Source organism: Euprymna scolopes, chromosome 19 (assembly GCF_053919585.1).
Source record: "Euprymna scolopes isolate OS-2025 chromosome 19, ASM5391958v1, whole genome shotgun sequence".
Classification (NCBI taxonomy): domain Eukaryota; kingdom Metazoa; phylum Mollusca; class Cephalopoda; order Sepiida; family Sepiolidae; genus Euprymna; species Euprymna scolopes.
In genome coordinates this window covers 126,534,910-126,550,994 of record NC_136500.1, presented here as the reverse complement: position 1 = coordinate 126,550,994, position 16,085 = coordinate 126,534,910, and the positions used below count along the sequence as shown (strand labels likewise).

The following is a 16,085-nucleotide window of genomic DNA, read 5'->3' as shown; positions in this document are numbered from 1 at the left end:
TCTACTTAAGAGAATGTGATTATCTACTTGAGAATGTGATTATCTACTGGGGAGAATGTGAATGCTATACTAGACTACTATCTTGGAGTGCCTAAGGTCTCTCTGTACAGGGGTTTTTCATGACAATCAAGTTCTCTCGAGTAGGCATCCTATGTGAATAGTAAAGCAGATGTTCTAATAAATGTAAAGATTCTTATCTGCTAAAACATCTTTCTAATGCGTATAAAAACATCTTGAGTTATATGTAAATTGAAAAAATGGACGAGAGAATGTAGAAGGAAATATTGAAAATACTTATTACTATTATTGTTTGGGTTTAAGCACAGATAAAGAGTGGGGAAATTATTGATAGTGGTTTCAGCTAGATGAGTCTTTTTTTGTGAAAGTCAGGCCAGGGAGACCATAGATTGGAGCTCAGACGAGCACTTACCATGAAAATAATATAGCAGAGACAGGCTCGCAATATCTCTTCTGTGGGAAAGAGATTGCAGGGAAAAGTTGCAGGGCATCCTCCCTAAGCTATGAAGTCTATTTTGAACTCTAAGGCAGGATAAGCTGCTTCCAGGATGTGTCAAGAAGTTAAATTTAATTAGTACAGTATCATTTGGTTATTAAAGTATAAAATGATCCAAATTGTTATAAAACTACAAATTGTTGTTTAGGTAATGTTATCTTAATCTTTACGGAGAGAAACAACAAAGTTTAAGAAAGAAGAAAAAAATTAAAAAATGATGTCAAGTGACCAGTGATTGAAATAGTGACCTTCAGATACATGGGGTGTGCAATAAGTAATGCCCCTGACCCAATTCCCATAGTAGAGCAATGAAACTTGGCACAGTTATTAGTCTTTCTCTACATATAGACTACCCAGAGTTATACATTTCTCCCATCGTTTGATGCAGATCTGGAGACCGTTTTTGTAGAACACCCCAGCTTGGTCCTCTAACCATGACATGACTTCAGAAATCAAGGCTGCATCATCTGGGAAATGCTTTCCTTTCAAAAACAACTTCATGGCTGGGAAGAGGTGAAAGTCAGGAGAGTAGGGAGGATGGGGGAGGATTTCATAACCACACACCCGTGCTTCTGATCTGGCGACATGCGAGTTGTGGACCGGAGTGTTGTCCTGCAGGAGGAGTGTGTCTTTGCTGATCTTGCCCTGCCTCTTGATTTTAATAGCTTCCCTTAATTTCCTCAAAAGAGAAGCATAATAGGCTCCTGTAATTGTGGTACCCTCTGCCAGGAAATCTGTCATCACTACTCCGTCTTGGTCCCAGAAGACTGTGAGCATGACCTTGCCAGCAAAGGGCTGCACCCTTGCCTTCTTTGGAGGTGGTGAGTCCAAGTGCTTCGACTGCATTGACTGGGCTTTGATCTCTGGATCATAGAGATGGACCCAGGTTTCATCCTGTGTAATCAGTCTATTGAAAAACTTTGACTCATCTTCTTGGCACATCTCCAAATTCATCCTCGAACACTCTAACCTGACACTTCCAACTGAGCTATTGTACTACTTAAAGGAAAGACAGAGAAACAACCTAGTTGTGAATGTGTCTTATTTTTATAACACAACACCCTTCTTTTTAATTACAGAAAGAGACAGAGAATGTCACCTGCTATAAACTATGAAGTAGCTCGCTCTTTATCTCTCACTCTCTCTTCCTTGTAAACATTGCTTTTTCAGTTGACCATTATTTCATTCTCTAATTGAAAAATATTCTGACTGGGAAAAATCATTTTATGAAAGAAATGAAATCAAATTGATTTGTTCATTATTTTTAAAAACATGCTGCCAGGATCCACCCAATAAACTGGTTAGTTAGAATCAAATATTGATTTGTAAGCAGAAATATTTTCATGACAACAAAGTTGAGAATCAGACCAAGCTTTACTTTATATAAAGACTAACTTTCATTAGATTGTTATATGGAACATTGTTCTTCAAAAATGCTTGATATGGTAAAAATTCTGAAAAAAAAACTAGATCTGCCTTTTTAAATCTGATTATAAAATTAGATTTGCATTGCAGCTTTATTTCATAATGATCAGTTGTCTAGTGAGACGTTTATGAAATAAATTACCCATACAATGAAAACCTAGCAGTCACTAGATTCTTCCATCCGAACAGCACAACGAGTAGAGGGCAATCAAAGCTAAAGTCTGGATAACCAATTATGCATTCTTCTCTCGTATGCTTCATCTTTCTCTAACTTAAGTTTTTTTTTGTTCCAGATAATCCGTACATTAGAAAAGCTGACGGCCCACAAAAATATTCTCCCCATGAATCAAAACGCAACCAAATCAAACTACAAAGATGAGGTTTCTCCAGAAGAGATGAGTCCCAGCCTTGACTCACAGGTTACGAGCAATCTGCCTGATACCTATCCAAATATTCAAGGGGAGCACGAAGAAAAGGATAATCCCTTAGACGAAGGCAGCTTGAGCAAATCTGTGTTTGATTTCATTCGGATAGAAGAAGAGAAATTTGAAGCAGAGAAATTGGCCAAGAGTAACCCGGAAGCGATGAGTCCCTCAGGGCTTAAACCAGGTTCATCACCTCACAGCCCGAGTTTAAGTCTTTACTCGAGGCTCGACACAGAGCTGAGTGATGCGTCTTCGCATCCATCAGCTGGATCAGAATTCTCATTACTTAATGATGATTCCCTTGAGACAAATGAGAACTGATGCAGAACTCAAACATGTTGTGTTGGTTTTTAATATATATATATATATATATATATACAAAATGAAGAAATGAAAAGAAAAATTAAAAAAGAACAGACAAAAATTCATATTTTTTATGAGCAAATTGTGAATATCATAACACATTTTGTGCATCTGAGTGAAATTTAAACAACCGGTTCAGTTGCAGACACTGCTTCGCGCAAAAAAAAGATTCAATCAAAGCTTTCAGAACTTCCAAAATCTCAACAGCAACTGTTTCTTTTTTTTACTAATGTCATCGATTATCAAGGCTAGAAACCACTCAAAGATAATGGTTAAAAAAAGATGGATAGATGAATGATGACAAATATGAACGATTGAAAATGATTAACAGAACGAAAAAGAAAAAAAATTGATTATTTACACAAACAGTTTATGTCAAGTATTTGTTGACATTGGATTTGAAGACGATTTTAACTTACAGGTAAGCAACCCTGTGGTAATCTGTTTCACAGGAAGTTCTTGGACAGAGACTCTGTTCATGGAAATTCTGTTTGATTTTAAGAGGAAGAAAATAAGTTCTTTGCAGTCATTATTTCATTATATCTCCAAGTTTTGACAAAACAAACCTATCAGTTGATAAAGTGTATTTTGGAGTTTTACGCATTTCGGAGAAACAAGAATCAAACCCAGGATCAATAGCAAATGAAGTGATATTACCAACTTAAAACGTGTTGTTTCAAATAGCGAACCAAAATGGGGATAAATTATCTGGGGAGAGATGGAAGGGAGGTGTAATATTCCGTGGTTAATTTCAATGTTTTTCATTTCAACTTTATACTGAAATAATGTTCTGTAGATTTAAAAATAAGTTGTAGGCTTGTTACGGCATGGAAATAATAACTGATACATCAGAATAAGGAAGAAAGGTTTATTATTTCCTTCCTATTTCATCAGTTCTGATTGCATCAAGAGACAAATTTGTGTTGTCTATCCATGTAACACTTAATCATTGACTAAGTTTTGACATTCAAGTATTTTTTTTAACTTCTTGCATCAAATGGCATCACGCCCTGTCTGGAGCGATTTCCACTAGAATAAGTCTTAAAAAATCTTATTTAAAATTACACCTGGATATTTTTATAGCACCGATAAATAATCATTTTGTGGATAATCGTCAGCTTTTTTAGAGGGCGTTGTGGATGTCGATGACTGCTTGTTTCTAGTGGAGATTTTCTTCCCTTTTTTTTATCCATTGCAGGTGCATTTGTTTGTGGCGTCAGAGTTTGTCGGATTGGGCAAATTTTTTTCCACAGATTTCACATTGGAACGGCTTTTCCCTGATGTGAATCCTCCGATGATTCTGGAGCGTGTTGTTCCATGCAAATTTCTGGATGCAGAAGTCACATTGAATGGGTTTTTCTCCGGTTTTATCTTTGTTACTGAGCTGAAAGAACACCTGCTACATCAGTATAAAGGAAGAAAGAAAAGTTTATTACAATGGAGAGTACAGTAATGAATATACATACACAGACATTAGTAAGATGTTACTAATGTCAGAAGCTAGATTCTTTTACAACCTATGCTCACTTTACGTCAGGGAAAAGTATCCTAGGATAATCTCTTATAGTAAAATCATAAAATGCCAAATTTGCTTGTCGAAAATTTGATGCAACGATTATTTCGAGTTCTTAAGGGTAAAGAGAAATTGGATTTCTGTTCATCTTTATTCTCTATCATAATATAAGAATAGAGAATCTGAGATGCATTTATTCAAGGTTTAGAAACGAAAATGCTATTTCAAACTGGAGAAAATGCTGTTTCAAACACGCATAACAGAACAAAAAAAGCATTATTTCAAACTGACGATAATGCTATGTGAAACTGAAGCATCACAGATCAATGAAAATACTATTTTAAATTGAAGCTGATAAAATGACAAAATGCTATTTAAGCTGAAGCTTTACAGACTGAAGAAAATGTTATTTCAAACTAAAGTTTGACAGACCAATGAAAATGTTATTTCAAACTAACACATAATCAATCGACAGTCTCTTATAGAGTTGTATTGCTGCACCTTAAAGTCATCTTTTTGTGGTTCAATAAAACTCAACAATCAATTCTTTTGGATTAATATTGTCAATTTAGTTCATGGCCAAACTGCAATCTATATTTATTCTACAAGACATTGTTTTCAGTTCGTCAGCCATGACCAGGTAGAAATCTTAAGTAATCCTTAATTATATTCTTAGTATCGCCTGTGTGCAACCATGTGTTCCCCCGCCCACAACAATCGCCAATCTCAACACCGTTTCCATGTCATCGTCTCTCACTGCAGTAGGAGCAACCGCAATGGCTCACAAACATAAAAAAAATCACAACACAAATTCTGCAAATATCAGTTGTACTTTGCATGTGTGTGACATGATTAACCGTCTTACCGCTAACGTTCACACCTTGGTTGATGTCAGGTCATCTCTGCCTCCTAAACTTTTCTCATCTGATCCAAGCAGCAACCTGCAATCGACTATCTCTAACTGAAAAATTGTTGTAAAACTGTCACAAAACTAATTGCCACCACTAAAACTCTCTGTGAACTACCTCTGAATATTTCGACCTTTATGTCCGGTTTTTTGGCCACCATAACTTGATTAACAATCCTAGTTCAGATGATCTTTGTGTGCTTTAGTGAACCACTTACTCCCAATTGTCTTTCTACTAACCTTGCTTCTTATACTTATTTCCTCTTTTTATTTTAGTTTTTCCACTCTTTTTGTGTGTCTTAACACTTTAGGGAATGTGAATAGTATCACTCTTGCTATTCTTCTAATCAGAGGACGGTAAGCAATTAGCAAATTATGATTGCAGCAAAGCTAGAAATTTGCTGGTTGATACATTAGATAAAAAAACAATTTATGATATTCAATCATAAATTGTAAGAAAAACAGTTAAAAAATATATATACATTAAACAATTGGGGGGGGGAACAAAAAACAATGGAAGCGTATGTTTGTTGGTTATGTATCCATTTGCACTTTTCCTTGACTGAATTTTAGCTTTCTGCAAATGCAGTACAACCGAAAAGACCAATTTCTTTTATGAACGTTTAACTGGATGTTTTTGCATTTTGAAATTTAAGCCATTGGACCTAAAATTCTGAATATTTTACTTCTTAAAAGGAGTTTTTCTTTCACCTTTCGGATTTAGAATGAGGGGGTCATTAGCCATGCAAAAATGTTATTCCGAGTTTTTTTGTTTTAAATTGTTTGGAATAATATATATTTATTCATGCATATATATATATATATATATATATATATATATATATATATATATATATATATATATATATATGTATAGTTCACAATGAGAATAGAATAATGCATAACATATTGGGAATAGTTCCCACTTTCAAAAAATGACAAAACACGCAGAGGAGAAAATTTTTACTTATATTGTTTCAAAGTTTTGCATAAACACAATTTTTTATTTTTAGCACCATAATTTTTGAACATTTTCTGGAAAGAAGACTTAGTAGAATCGTTCAGAGAAAAAAAAATGGAATCCAAGTCAAAGATTTATTAGCAACAAAGGGTGCCTCCATCAACAGGATGAACAGAACCGGTGGTTGACATGGATTTATTGCTCAGCAGAAACAAAATGGTGTAGACAACATCTTCAACCTCTGGAAAAAAAGGCACAATTAATAACTCTCCATAATAAAGACCAATGTGTGTGTATGTATATATATTACATATATAATAATACATATATAATAATAATGATGATGTATGTATGTGCAAAAGATTTAGCATTTTTGTAATGAGAATAACAAATTTTAATTTCCTTAATATTATTTTTTATAGTTGTTTTCAAGTGTCAATAATACCAATAATAAAAACCATTATTACCTTATAAATTTATTAATCTATCAGCGATGACCAAGTAGAAGTCTTGCGTAATTTTCAATTGTATTCATTGTACTTCCCACACCGCACTAAAGATTGAACCTTGGACCTCCAGAAAAGCTTCACTTAGAAGTGAATTGTACTTAGATACTTTATTCATTATGTCACTACTAAAAACAAAGAAAGATTCGAGTTTGGTAAAAAGATTCCCGAGTTTGACAAGATACACAGGAAGACAGTTTAAAGTTACAGCAACCGAAACGTTTACAAGTTTTGACATAAATTTTCTTGAATTAAATATTCATATAAATATTGTTGGCGCAGCTGAGATAAGTAGGTCCAGCAGACGAGCCTCGTTCTGAAAAATCTTGTCAGTTAGGTTGTATGAAATGTGACACCGGTGCTTCGTTATATTTATAGCAATAAACGTTCAACATTTCTTTGAATTTTTTTCTTTCTTTAATTCTTGGAATTAAAAAAATAAAACATGTTTTTTTTAAAAACTTTTAGCTTAACTTGCTTTTATATTTCACCATTTCGTTTTTTTAGTAATAAATGCTTCTCTACATTAAAAACCGACCTTGTGTCTAACTCTGCCCACGTGGGGAGGCAAGTAAATGGGAAGTAATATGGCAGCTGAAAAACTTTTTTTGACCACCATAAAAGCATTATAATACATTTAAACCCTGAAGAATTTCCTCCATGCGCACTTGTTGTTCTAAGTTAACTAGCCACTACTTGTGTTTCAAACTTAATAAAAAAAAAAGCGCTTTAAAATATTAAAAATACTAAAGCTTTTTTCGTTTTGGAAAAGAGGTTTCAGGCGCCCCTATTATCCCAAAGAACCAGCTATGTAAACACTTTGCAATATTTTCCAATAATTATTTAAAACAAAAAAAAAGATTTCTTTACAATCAATTTTTATTTAAAATTAAGAAATTATTTTCTAAAATATTTTCTTTATATGTGTTGACATTTTGTTTTTAAGCAAAATTAAGAAATTAATTTTAAAAATATTGTTTATATCCTTCTTTATTCAAAAGGGTGACTTTTCGGTAGCTTCACCAGTTGTTAACCTAAATTTTCTGAATATCAGAACGAGGCTCGTCTGCGGGACCTACTTATCTCAGCTTGACCATATTGTTAAACTATTTTCATGTCAAATAACAGGGGGATGGAGGAGGATATTATGAAAACATAATTTTTAATCAACATTTCTCATTCTTTTTACATCAGAATTGGAAATTTTGAGAAAATTCAATGTTTTTTTTACATGGTAGTCACCACTTATCAAGGCCCGGAAGCCACTCGGGGGATAAGGGTTATTGCATGTATCAATGGGACAATATCGCGGTAATCATTAGTAATGGAGATCTGATAAAATGTCTTACTTAAGGGGGCGGTTTATCAGGAATTTATTGATGTTGGACTTGAAAACATCCAAGTTGTAGTCAGGTGGGAAACAGGCAAACGGAAAAGAGTTTCACAGGCGTGTACTTCTAAGAAAGAAGCTTTGCTCATGGAATCTACGTTTTGATTTAGGCATAGATAAAGAGTGGGGAAAATTATTGACAGTAGTTTCAGCTAGACGGGTGTTTTTTGTGAAAGATTGGCGAGGGGGGACCAGAGATTGGAGCTCAGACGAGCACTTTCCATGGAAATAATGATAAAACAATGACAGGCTCACAACGTCTCTTCTGTGAGAGAGAGGTTGCAGAGAAGAGAAAAAGGCATCCCCCCACTAAGACACAAAGACTATTTTGTACTCTGTCAAGGCAGGATAGGCTGTTTTTAGCAGCTACTGCCCGGATATGGCAGCAGTACTCCATCCTTGGATGTACTTGGCTTTTATATAGATAGAGAATTGCACCAGCAGTGAGATATCTTCTGGAATGGTAGAAGGATCCTACCATTTTTCCAGCGACCTTGGCAACAGACTTGATGCACGTGTTCCATTTCAGAGTAAAGGTCAATCCCAGATGCTTGTCAAAACATGGAGCCTCCCCAAGACGAGAGCCATCCATTTCAATTGATGCCAGATGGGGTTCAGAGCGTTGATGATGTAAAGATAGAAGCTTGGTTTTGGATGCTTTAAAAGTAACCAGCCACCTCTTCCCCCACTGTACCATGCGCTCAAGATCAGAGGAGAGAGAATCAGAGAGAACTTTGTCATTTACGGCCTTTGATGTGTTGCCATAGATGGTCGTGTCATCAGCATAAATGTCACAAATGATTTAAGTATGTGTTTTGGGAGATCATTGATGCAGATCAGGAAAAGAGTTCGGCCCAGGATGGACCCCTGAGGGACTCCAGCATTAATACTGTGGGCCTCTGATTTCTGCCCATCAACCACTACTCTTATGAGCCTATCAGAGAGAAATGATTTAATAATTGAGAAAACGTTTCCAGTTATACCGTAGCTGGAAATCTCGTGAAGTAGACCTTGTGCCATACCTTATCGAAGTCCTTTGATATGTCAAGAGCAATTGCCCTAGAAAGGAAGCCTTTGTCGAGAGATTCACTAATCTTATGAGATATAACCGTTAGCACATCTGCTGTAGATCTAGCAGAACGGAAACCATATTGCATGTCACTAAGAAGGTTATTTCTGCTGAGGTGGTTGACTATTATGCACTGTTAGCTAGTTAAGCATAACAGATCAACAAAAATATTTTAAGTGTGACAGCCGATAATCAAAGTTCTGTTGGAGGTGCCTGGATGCATATAAAAGTATCTGCCCATTCAGCAATGAAAATGCAATTTCAAACAAAAATATAGAAAAATCCTTGGGGGTGGGGGACAATGAAAAAAGCTAAAATCTTTTAACTTACCAGCGAATTTTTTCAATGGAATTCGATTGAGCATGGCTTCAGATTTGGCTGGATCACTCCAGCAGGTCAAACCCATCTCTGTCAATACCACAGTTGGGTTGACACAATTCACACGAATCTAAACCAAAAAATTCAAAATATAAGTGAAGTCTTATTGGGGCATAAAAAAAAAAGATCATGATTGACGACTGTTACTTTGAAACATTTTGTAAATAAAGTTATAACGTTGAAATATAAATTAAATAATTCAAAACATGAAGAAGCACTTTCTGTTGCTTTATTCTTTTCATATTGCACTAATTGGGTTTACTTTACATTAGCATTATAAGCACACATCTATTATAAACACATACACATTATATATATATACAGGGTGACCCCCCCCACCAAAAAAAACGGGCCTCAACTCTAATTAGGTTGAGACATTTTCTAGAATCAAAATCATCTAATGGATCTGGATCAAAATTACAACAAGGATTCCAAACATAAAGTTTAGTATATGCTGTTATTTTAAATTTCGTAATGGAACATAAAAGTGATGCAAAACTGTTCTGTTCGGAAATTAATTTGACTTGTCCTGAAACGAGTATTCTTCTTCGATAGTTGTAGCTAACAAGATAGTTACCATAGTAGTGGTCACCGTTTGAATACTTGACCCCTGTTCATCTCGAAGGACCAAATGAATGCGAGGACATGTGTTCTGTTTCTTTGGCTGCATTATGCACGGATGTTGACTAATACCGCCTTGCTCGTTTATTTATTGCCATCAAGTTGCATTGTGATATTTAGATTCAAATGATCTCTTATTCAGCAACAAGAACCTGCATCTAGGAATCACTTGAATGCTAGATACCACGTTGTTCAGTGACCATTATCTGAAGAGCCTCGGATGCTGCCAGTTTAGATCTCCATCTATTTCAATATAAGTGACGCAAAAAAGACGGAATTCTGGTTTGGTTGTTTTATATCATACCAACCCTTTTCCAGTTCTTTAATGCTGAATTCAGTCATTTTTGTAAAACGTTTTTATACTTCAAGTTCTTTATATCTTTAAATATTTATTCATGGTGTTTGGTTTGCTTGTTTTATACAGAAACAAAAATTTTGTTTAGCTTTGCAGAACATGATTGAGTTTTTCCATTATAAAATATTTATCAACATGATGTATCGTACCAGGACGGTAATGTGGTGTTAAGTTCTTCAATCTTTGAGGTATAACTTATCTCCAGGAGAAGAAAAAAATTTGCACATACAGGGTGACCCCCCCCCCAAAAAAAAAACAGTGGACATTCAATTGTTTTTCTGAGCATTTTACAGTCAATGGAGAAAACAAAGGCCAAAGACCCTAGTGTTTTGATGTGATGTTTTGAATATAATAAACTAGTTATGACCAAAGTTTCATTTCATTCGGACAAAACACTAAGAAACGAGGCCTAATTAGAGTTGGGGCCCGTTTTTTTTGGTCACCCTGTATTCTTTTTTTTTTTTTTTCCTACAAGACTTGATTGTCATAATCTTCAAATAATTCCAAGCAAACTACAACATCCCCCTTAAAATTTTACACGCTTTAAAGTTCAAAGTTGACAACTGAAATGCTTTCCTTTGAAAAGAGATTATTTCAAAATTTGAAAAGTTTTAATGAAATATATGCTGGTCACACGCACCCCAAAAGGTCCTAGTTCCAAGGCCATAACTCTGGTGAGTGCATCAAGGGCGCCTTTGCTGCTACAATAAGCAGCATGATTTTTCAGTCCAATAATAGACGCTTGGCTGGAGACATTCACGATAGACCCTTTGCGTGAATCTGCAATCATTCTTTTCACAACCACCTGAAGTGCACAAATTTTGAAACAATTTTCAGTGAATAGAATTATTTCATCAAGAAAAAATATCCAAAATGAAAAAAAAATGTGTGATAAATTTTTAAAAACTAAGAGAAACTGCTAAAGAGAACATTTTCTTTTTAAATTGGTCATGTTTATTGATGGCAATCAGCTAAGTATATATTATGCACATGAAAATTTTTTAGGTTGACAAGAAAGTTCTTGCAGTTTAGATGAACATATCTTGGCTTAAACAAAAGATTTATTGATCGCAATAAGCACCATAAAAATGAACACACTTTTGCCAACACAAACAGGTGTATTTATGTCAATAACATAAAATCTTGTGTTCTGATGGTGATGAAGTCACAAAATATTTTAGGTTTACATTTATTTTCTAGTAGTATATAAGTGGCAATTATTTAAGTATGTATTATAATACATATAAGATTAGATGAAATATTCATAATAAGAATTAATATATATATATATATATATGGCTGAAGTTTCTTTAGGCATGGAGTAAAAAAAAAAAAAGTAAATGGCCGCCAACAGCAGGGAGACCCAGCAGAATTTCGACTATGATATTTGCAAGTTATTACAACTAGCCGAGCAAGGAAGCGTTTAAAATCAGTTGAAATATATGACAACAATTATAACCAGCATGGCATCTGAAAGTTTTGGTTATGTATTTTAACTTTAGTAATTTAAAACTCCATCTGTTATTTATGATTGCGTTGTTATAGTTTTACTTTAAGTTTAAATCTATGAGTCCCATATGATTTTTAAAAAATTAATTTGGTTAGATTAAATGATCCAATAAATGAATCGACTCGATAAGAACATAGCAATTTTATTATTAATTTTTGAATACACGCTTCCTTTTCATTGGCTGACTTGCAAATGGAAACAGGGGAATGATTAATTTTGCAAAAAAAAATAGGGGTCTGATCTGATGAGCAAGAACCCCAAAATCGACAATGAAGACAGCAATGATCATTGAGGATCACCTAAATGCATTTGAATATATTTTTCAATGGCTTATGCCACTTAACACAGGCAAATCCACCTGACTACAACTGGGATGTCTTCAAGTCTAATATAAACAAATTCCTGATGAACCGCTCCCCCCCTTAAGTAAGACACTTTATCAAATCTCCATTACTAACGATTACTATCCCATTGATTACTATACACGCATTAACCCTTATCCCAGAGTGGCTTCTGGGCCTTGATAAGTGGTGACCTCCATGTAAAAAAAAAAAAAAAGTCTCCCTGACCAAAACAGAGTCCATACAAACTACTTACTTAAAGATGCAACAATTGGAATATTTTTTTTTTAGTCATATAAATTACATAATCATTATATATATATATATATATATATATATATATATATATATATATAATTATTATTATAATAATATATATATATATATAATTATTATTATAATAATATATATATATATAATTATTATTATAATAATATATATATATACATATTATTATTATAATATATATATATACATATTATTATTATAATATATATATATATATATTATTATAATATATATATATTATTAATATTATAATAATATATATATTATTATTATAATATATATATTATTAATATTATAATATATATATATATATACATATTATTATTATAATATATATTATTAATATTATAATATATATATATATTATTATTATAATATATATTATTAATATTGTAATAATATATATATATTATTATAATATATATATATTATTAATATTATAATAATATATATATATATTATTATAATAATAATATATATATATTATTATAATAATAATAATAATATATATATATTATAATAATAATAATAATATGTATATTATAATAATAATAGTATATATATATATTACAATAATAATAATAATATGTATATTATAATAATAATAGTATATATATATATTACAATAATAATAATATATATAATAATAATAATAATAATAATAATAATAATAATAATAATAATAATATACATACATACATAGCAATTAAACATATTAACTTGCTTTCTCAGAGTTTTACTAACAGGCTTTTATTTATGAAATGCAGACATTTTTTTTGTTTCAGAAAGCTTTATAATTTCAGACATTTCTCCAACTCTCCTGAACAATAGCCCACTCTAATAATACAAAACTAGTGACAATGGTGAATAAATGTGTTTTTTTTTTCATTTTTTTCTAAAAAGAAATTGATGCAATGTGTTGTTAACCAAAAAGAAAATAAATGACTTTTTTAGTTTGCTTATAAACAAAAAGAGTTAAAATAACCTTGAGAAAATTAAGTTTTTTTCTTGAAGATTCACAGAAATATCAAAGTTGACTTGCCTGTGATACATTCACTACTGCATTCAAATTGACACTGAATGTCCTGAAAGGTTGAAAGTCAAAATTACTCAAATACACATTATGTATTAAGACGTCTTTAGTTATGAGGCAAATACAATATAATAGCAAACACACAAACTATAGTTTTAAAAGATTTTAAAAGGTGTTTTCAATAATTATTCTTTAAAAAATATAGCACAAAAAGTGTTTTCAATAATTTTTATTAAAAAAAGCCCTACTAATTTCAATAATTTTTAATTAAAACAAGACTGAAAAAACTTTGCAATGATTATCTATATATCTATAAAAGTGAAAGTGTGTATGTACATTTCCCTACACAATAACTGTCAATTTTCAGTTTACAGACTCAATATTTAATATACAGGGTATGGAGATTTGGGAAAATCTTTGTAATCCATTTTCGGCCAGAAATTTGGCTGTTAAGGGGGTCAAAGTTTAACGATTTGACCTTTGAGAACTCTACCAAACTCCTCCACCAATTTTGGGTATAAACAATTGAAATTTTAGATATAGGTTCCTTGGACATAAATCTAACTTAATAACTTGATTTGAGCCCAAACAATAAATGTGTATGCTAACTAATAATGTGGAAATCAAAACATTTTTAAAAAAAGGAAGGCCAGAAATTATGTATATGTGGACTAGTTAAGATATGATGATGTCATCAGAAGAACTAATGAACATGATGGAAGACTGTGAAATATGGACACCTCTAATCAATGAATGAGCTTGAAAATAAGCAATTTAAGGAAAATGGGCTGTAATAATTCTCCTGTCTAAAAATAAAAGTTCTTAAAAAAAAAGAAAAAATAACTGTGGAAACCAAATAATTGAAAAACTAATAACTAAACTTACTGCTCAAAGTCTTCTTTCTTAGCTTCTAAAAACGAATTCAGGATACCAATGCCAGCGTTATTGACTAGAAGATCAATGGGTCCAAGGGAGGTAACTGTGGAACAAGTTTTGTCCCAATCACTCAAGTCACACACAACGGCATGAATTTCAGGGCACTGTAATAAAAGAACATGTTTCAGGACAAAAAAAAAAAAAAAAATACACACAAAAGAAAGTAAATTTATTCAATGGAACAAAAATAGACTACAAGATTTTCTATGTTCTTTTCTGTGACCATGTTGGTTATTGAAGTGATACCATATTGAATACTGAAGTTGAGGCCCAGCAGAGCAGATTCTGTAGAACTTCTAAAATAATACATTTAAGTGAAATTAAAAAAAAAAACAAAAACGGTTCAGCTGTTTCAGAGTCTATAGGGAACAAGTTTACACATACAAGTTGGTTGTTTTTGTTTTACGGCATATCAACCCTTTTCAGGTTATTTAATGCCGAATCCATTGATTTTGAAAAAAATTTTTAATAGAATATATTTGTTTTTTTTTTCAAGTCAGTTTCTATTTAACCCATAATTGGAACCCTAACAGGTACTACAACTCCGGGTCAGAGTGGACCTGGGAGCAATGGCAATTAAAGGGTAGCTCTACACTTCCCAAAGCCCGCAAGCTGAGACCTCACTATCGGATATAATTTAAGGTCATATCCAGGACCCATATATACAAAGTGCCTTTTATATAAAGAGAGATATGACATTAGCAAGTATGATAAGTTTTCTCGTTGAAATTATTTAACTTTTTTTAAAGCACATTTTTAACATATTATATAAATAAATAAAAATAAATAAAAGAAAAACATGCTATCAGGTCCAGAAGCCACTCGATATTAAAAGTTAATGAGATGGATGAATTGTTAGTTGAATGATGAATAATATTTTTTATTTTTTTATAACATTTTCACCCCAAACAAAGCACAGTGGAATTAGAAATATTTATTGAATAAAATCCATGCAACATCTACAACTTTAATAATGAACTGACATCTTGCTGCCCAACTCCCTACATAGTATCCCAGTAGCTGTTGCCCCTGATAGTAGCCCCCTACACCAAAGTGGCAATGCGCCTTGTTTGGGATGAAAATGTAATAAAAAAAATAAAAAATATTATTCATCATTCAACTAACAATTCATCCATCTCATTAACTTTTAACGTCGAGTGGCTTCTGGACCTGATAAGCATGTTTTTTAATTTATTTTCATTTATTTATATAATATGTAAAAAAAAAAAATTATCTGACCTCTGCTACTAATGTTTTCAGGTGTTCTTCAGTCCTGCTGAGGGCATAGGTTTTGGCACCACATTTCGACAGCATCTTTGCCACATCTCGTCCAATTCCAGCATTTTTTAAATAAGAAAACAGAAAAACAAACAAAAAAAATTAAATTAAAATATACAACAATTATCTTTTCCTGAATTATAAACATACCATAATGTTATGTAATTCATGCACCAAGGAGAGCCTCCAGAGCCAACAGCCTTGTGTCAGCCTGATATACGTGAAAACAAAAAATAAAACAATGAGATCACTTAACTAGTAATATCAAAGCA

The 16,085-nt window shown here is 32.5% G+C and overlaps 1 protein-coding gene across 1 annotated transcript; it reads right to left on the bottom strand.

Moving 5' to 3' along the window:
- Positions 1–6,245: 6,245 nt before the first annotated feature.
- LOC145240354 (L-xylulose reductase-like) lies at positions 6,246–15,849 on the bottom strand. The gene is made up of 6 exons (XM_080103934.1): positions 15,775–15,849; positions 14,485–14,639; positions 13,609–13,651; positions 11,068–11,232; positions 9,404–9,521; positions 6,246–6,349 (listed from the first exon to the last, which is right to left on the bottom strand). The coding sequence occupies exons 1-6, from the start codon at positions 15,847–15,849 to the stop codon at positions 6,246–6,248; spliced, it is 660 nt and encodes a 219-aa protein (XP_079960060.1).
- Between the last annotated feature and the right edge of the window lie 236 nt (positions 15,850–16,085).

Coding starts and splice junctions, on each gene's coding strand:
- LOC145240354 (XM_080103934.1), bottom strand. CDS start 15,849: ATGCTGTCGAAATGTGGTGCCAAAACCTATGCCCTCAGCAGGACTGAA. Junction 14,640..15,774: donor TGAAAACATTAGTAGCAGAG/GTCAGATAATTT, acceptor CTTTTATTACAG/TGCCCTGAAATTCATGCCGT. Junction 6,350..9,403: donor TCCATTGAAAAAATTCGCTG/GTAAGTTAAAAG, acceptor CTTTTTTTCCAG/AGGTTGAAGATGTTGTCTAC.